This window comes from Psammomys obesus, unplaced genomic scaffold (genome assembly GCF_907164565.1).
Source record: "Psammomys obesus unplaced genomic scaffold, mPsaObe1.curated_primary_1811, whole genome shotgun sequence".
Taxonomy (NCBI): Eukaryota; Metazoa; Chordata; class Mammalia; order Rodentia; family Muridae; genus Psammomys; species Psammomys obesus.
Window position 1 is genome coordinate 2,673,583 of NW_026585698.1, and position 6,000 is coordinate 2,679,582.

The 6,000-nt window shown below is 46.1% G+C and overlaps 1 protein-coding gene across 1 annotated transcript in view; it reads right to left on the reverse strand.

Annotated features, from left to right (window-relative positions):
• The window catches only part of Mypn (myopalladin), a 64,570-nt gene that overhangs the window by 11,618 nt on the left and 46,952 nt on the right, over nucleotides 1–6,000 (reverse strand). The window contains exons 9-11 of the mRNA XM_055598846.1: nucleotides 4,376–4,497; nucleotides 3,081–3,302; nucleotides 1,191–1,340 (exon numbers count right to left, since the gene is read on the reverse strand). Coding sequence (XP_055454821.1) covers nucleotides 1,191–1,340; nucleotides 3,081–3,302; nucleotides 4,376–4,497 — 494 coding nt within the window. The remainder of the gene's footprint in view (nucleotides 1–1,190; nucleotides 1,341–3,080; nucleotides 3,303–4,375; nucleotides 4,498–6,000) is intronic.

Sequence of the window (6,000 nt, forward strand, 5' to 3'; positions counted from 1 at the left end):
TTCTCAAGTCACTGTTGATACTTCAGGATGAGAGAATTTTAGGAGTATTACAATAATTTGCACTTTAACCCAAGAAATGAAAAAAAATATTTTTAAAATGCCATTTTTCCTAAATTTAATATCATTTGCAGCAACAATGCAAAGTGCATGGCCAGATATTTTTATGCTTTCCTGAACAGAGATTCATCAACACTGACATTTTAGGGGGGAAGTGCATGAGAATAGAAATTGTGGCTGTGTATTTTCTACTTGAATGGCAATTGAAAATATGCTCTCCTATCTTTTAGGAGAATTTTAAAACTTGGCCTCATTCAGAAAAGAAAAGAAAAGCAGAAGATTAAAGCTCTCCAAATTTTATCCAAAAAGGAAAAAAAAAAAAAAAAAAGAAAAATCTGATAGGAGTTTGGGAAATACGTAAAGCCTTTTTGAAGTAACTTATTCTTTAGGTTTATCTAAGCTCTTTTAGAGTTGTGTTTGAGTATTTCACTGGAATATGTGTTTGTGTGCCACATGTCTGGCTCCCCTGGGAATCGGAAGAGGAACCAAAGGTACGGAAGGTTGTCAACTGCCCTGTGGGTGCTGGAAATTGATCCCCGGAACTCTGCAAGAGCATCAAGCCCTCCTGACCACTGATCCACTGCTGTAGCCCTCATTTGTTTATTTAATTTGTATTTATGTGTATGTGTCTGTGTTTGCGAGCTGTGTGCGCTTCAAAGGCCAGAAGAGGGCCTCGGAGCCCACGGAGCTGGAGTTACAGGGAGTTGTGAGCCACCTGATGTGGGTGAGGCCGGTCTTCCGGAAGAGCAGCGAGTGCTCTTAACTCCTGAGCCATTTCTCCAGCCCCTCATTTTTGTTTTGATTTGTTTTCTGCCTTCAAACTCCTCAATACATTGTGACCATGAACTAGCCCTCCTTGCTGTTGCTTCCTGAGTGGCCACTGTGCTTGCTTGTTTTTACATGACATTGAGGATCAAAGACAGGGCCTCAAGCATGCTCAGGCGAGCACTCTAAGAACTAAGCTGTACCCCTCAGCCCCACCAACGTCTTCTGACAGGAGCAGCAAGTAGAAGGCTAGTCTACGCTGGAGTCCGTGTTCTCGTTAGGTGCAATCCCAATGCTTCTCATTCATTCTCCTCGGCACGGTGACATTGGTCATGCTTTCTGGTGTCCAGGAGCCTGCGGCAACCAACCTGGGGGTTGGCCGCCATGATGGTGTAGTTGCCGTCGTCATCACTGGCGGTGGAGTCGATGTGCAGAGAGCACGTCCCGTCACCCTCTCGCCTCATTCTGCAGTGCTCGTTTCTCTTAGAAATCTGCTTCCCGTCTTTGAACCAGTAAACCTGGAGTGAAAGATAAGCAGGGAACCAACTGTTGGTGAAGACATACAGCCCTGAGTATCGCCAGAGGGGAAAGAGAGTCAGAACCATTAGACAGAAGTTGAACTTCTGCAAACACTTAGGAAAAATCGTAAACCGTCTACCCTCCCCCTGTGCCTACACGGTGCTCGAGTAAAAGATATGTTATGGTTTAGCTTCATGGCGAAGTTTTTGACTGTCTTTATTGTAGCTCATAATTAGCTTAAGGAAACGCTAAGGATCGAATATGTCTTCACAGGCAAAAGAATGAACACAAGGAGCCTGGATCACCCCCCCCCCCCCCATTGTCCTCTGTAAGCCCCAGCCATAAAGCAGATGCAGGTCTGAGCAGCGGGGCTGGCTCGCCTCACTTGAAAGGCTAGCACCGTTTAGTGGACGAAGAAGAGTAAGGCTAGGATCAGGCGGCTGGAGGTCCCCACCGGCCGGAATCCAAACTCGCAGACTGATACAGATCTGCCATCAGGCTCTGAGGTCAGGCCTGCCCGTGAGCGGCTGAGCAACTCAAGGGGCTGGTTCTCCTTGGTTACCTAATCGTGTGTGACACCAGCACACTCAGGTTTGTGAAAGCGGGTCCCCTGCCACAGCCACACTGGGTGCAAATCCTTCCCTGACTGCCAGGGAATGTGGTGACTCAGAGACAGGGACAAGCGAGGGACATTCTTGGCATTTACTAACCCAACAGTAAGGACACTGATATAGCTCTCTTTGTACAACAAAAGGCACCTCGTGAGTATTCAATAGAAACTAAACACCATGGAAAATGCTAATTGGATGAGTTCAATGGCTAAGAGAGCCAAGAATCCCAAATAAGGCATTCATGATTAAGAAATTTGTTTTTAAACTCTTATTAAAATTCAGAGAAAGTTTGATGTGCCTTTAACCCCAGCCCTCCAGAGGCAGAGCAGGTGGATTTCTGTGACACTGAAGCCAGCTTGGTCTACACAGTGAACCCCAAGCCAGTCAAGACTATATAATGAGACTGTCTAAAAAACAAACAAAAATCCCTCTTTTTGGCCTAATCCTGTTCCTGGTGCTTTTTAGCTAAATCATCTAGGCTTTGCTGGTTTTTGAGAGTTGTTTTTCACTTTTCATTTTTATTCTGAAGATGTTTCACTACAGTATGACAGGTTGGGTTATTTGTTTTGGTTTGGTTTCAGTTGTTTTATCCCCTAAGATAGGGTATCATGTATCATAGTCTGGTCTCAAACACACAGCACAGCCAAGGGTGATCTTAAGCTTCTGATTCTCCTTGGGATTACAGGCATGTATCATCCTGTCCAGGTTTTTGTTTTTATGGTCTGGGGGTTTGAACCCAGGGCTTCATACTTACTACATAGTGAGCTACACCCTAAGTCTGAGACTTGTCTTTTTAACACACCTCTCATGGGTGAGGATGCAGTAAGAGGCCAGCAGAGGGCATCAGATGCCCTGGAGCTGGAGTTACAGGCGGCTGCCAGACACCCAAAGCAGGTGTTGGGAACTGAACTCCCATTTTGTAAAAGTAGCCAGTGCTCTTGGGGGCGAAGCCATCTCTCTAGGCCTCTGCGATCTTTTTTGTTCTTGGTGTGGGGGACACATGCTGGAGCCTTGTCCATGCACAAGAACTCTGCCGCTGAGTTACATCCCGGCCCCATGGCGCTTTCTTGAAGGTGCTGCATACAGTTCTGAGCTGCTGCTCACCGGCTGCCAGGCTAGCCTCCCTACCTTTGGAACAGGAATCCCGACAATTTTGCAGGTGAAGGTGACTGGGGAGCCTTCGGTCACCCGGAAGTGCTTGAGTCTTTTGTCAAAGATGGGTGCAATGCACTTGCCCGTGGGGATTTCATCGTGCTGTATCTCCTCATCCGATTCGTCAACAGGAGTGCGCTCCAGGCGGAACTCTATCTCGTTCATCAGCCTCTGCTCAAAGCTTGAAATTTTATATTCCTGTCAAAAAAGAAGGGGATGTTGAATTTCTATGTAAAATACACATTGTTGTTGTGTAAAGGTCTGTGTACGCATGCTATGGCACCATGCCAATGTCCCAACAGAGTTTCTCTGTGTAGCCTTGGCTATCCTGGACTCTCTTTATAGACCAGGCTGGCTACACACACACACATACACACACACACACACATTTTACTTTATGTGTTTGGATGTTTTGCTTGCACACATGCCTGTGGGCCACCATGTGGATGCCTGGCATTGAACCCAAGTCTTCTGGAAGGACATACAATACTCTTAACCACTGAGCCATCCTTCTGCTCCCTTAGATGAGGTTTCTATCACTGTGAAGGATGAAGACTATGACCAAGACCACCTGCCCCGGGGTGGCACCGCTGTGGGCCCACTCCCAGCCATCACTCATCAAGACAGTGCCACACAGACTTGCCTGTCAGCCAATCTGATGGAGGCATTTACTCAATTAAGATTCTCTCCTCCCAGGCATGTCTGGGTTTGTGTCAAGTTGAGAAAAACCAACCAGCACAGCCCTCCCTCCTTCTGCCTAGCTGTGGGTTTGTCAGGCTTGTGGAGGAGAAGCACATAAAAATCTGCCCGACAGGAAGTGTAAAGTCCAGCTTCCGAAGGGCTGTTTGAACTGTAGAGAACGCACTGACATGTATGTACAGTTTGGGTCTGGTTCACTTTGCTGTGTGGTGATTAGTCTATTCGCAAGCTTTTTTTATAATGAGGTTGATAAAATCAAAAGATATGAAATAAATGGACATGTCTGATCCATGTACCAACCGTGTAATAAATTGTATGAACTGAAGAGGAGTACTAAAGTAAGAATAGAAAGGCCTAGCTGCTTCTGTGACAGATGAACCATTTGGCAGGTTGAGCCTCAGGAACAAGGACACTGTGGCCGAGGATGCTGCACCACCCAGGACTAAATCCCTGAGCTGATGGGCAGTTTGGGTAGCACTTTCCCTGATCTCAAGGTCAAATGTGTCCGACACACACAGATCCAGCTGTAAAGTTACGACTGTGCAAATGCAAGCTGCATGTTTACACTAAACCCATGGGTCCAGCTGCACGGTTGCTTCTAAAAATGGCACCGCTGACCCGCCGTTGTGGGATGCAGGTTTCTGATTTCCCGTGCTGGACATAGGCCATGTGTCACTCTTTTCTACCTTATCCACTTTCAGAATAAAAATGCAAGTTTCGGATCAGCGGCCTTTCGTGATGTCTGTAAACAAAGAAGAGCACAACACACACACACACACACACACACACACACACACACCTTTTCTGTGTAATATCAGTATAGGATTCAAACAAATGAAAAGTGACCTGTGCTTTCTAGGTTCCTGGTTCCACAGAATTATAAGAGCTGTGCACAGAAGAAAATGAAAATCTAAAAATAAAAATTTCAGGAGAAGATGCTATTTGAAACCATAACTTCTTCTTTAACATCATGCTCTGAGGGCAGATGCGGTACTTTGAGTGAGAAAGGCCCCCGTTAGGCAAACATATTTAAATGCTTGACCCCCAGTTAGTGGAACTGTTTGGGAAGGACTGGAAATTGTGGCCTTGTTGAAGGAAGTGTGGCCTTGTTGGAAGAAGTGTGTCACTTGGGGTGGGCTCTGGAGTTGTTTCAGAAGCTCAAGCCAGGCCCATCGTCTCTCCCACTTTCTTCCTGTTGCCTGAGGATCAGGATGTAAAGCTCTCAGCTATATACCATGCTTGTCCGTTCCCAATTTGATCAAGACAAACCTTCTGATGCTGTCGGCAAGCCTCAGGTAAATGCTTTCCTTTCTGAGAGCTTCCTCAGTGTTTCTTCACAGCAATAGAACAGTGACCAAGACAGGCGGGAACCCAACAGCTTGAAACACTGGACCTAAAGGGTGTATCTGCGAAAGTACCCTCAGATTGTAGAGTGGAGACAGCTTTCTTGTCTATTGAGAACCGCAGTCTAAGGATGGCCCCTAATCAGACGTATCTGTAACAGCACTGGAGCCTGACACTGAGCTCCCTGGAGGGTTCCTCAGTTCTGGGTTCCCAGTCTGGCTTCAGGGGTTGATAACGAAACAGATGAAGCCTTAAGAAAGTCTGGTCAAAGTGTTCCCAGTGAACTGTGGGTATGCTGTGCATTAAGAGAAGATCCTGTCTGTCTGTCTATCTATGTATCTATCTATCCCTCCCTCCATACATCCATCCCTTTTCTTAGAGACAGTATCTTACATATTCCAGGCTGCCCTCAAACTCACTAGGTGACCTATGACCTGGAGCAAGAAGGTGTAGGGGGATGAAAAGGAAGTTGCCTAGTGTTTAACTGACCAACAAAAGATTGTACATGGCTACTTAAGAACACAGAACATCAAGGGAAACAGCATTTGGAACTTTCTTTTGGGAGTACCTATGAGACAAGTTCTGCAAAATAGGCTGACCAGCTCCCATATTGGAGAAATAAACTATGTTAGAATAGTAAATGTAAATCTGCCTTTAAAAAAGAGAACCTTGGATATCAACAGTACAAATAAGTGTCTCAAAGCCAGGTATGATGACACATGCCTTTAATCTCAGCACTTAGGAAGCAAAGGCAGGTGGATCTCTGTGAGTTAGAGGCCAGCCTGGTCTACAAAGTGAGTCCAGGACAGTTAGGGCTACAGAGAAACACTGTCTTGAATAACCAACCCCCCCC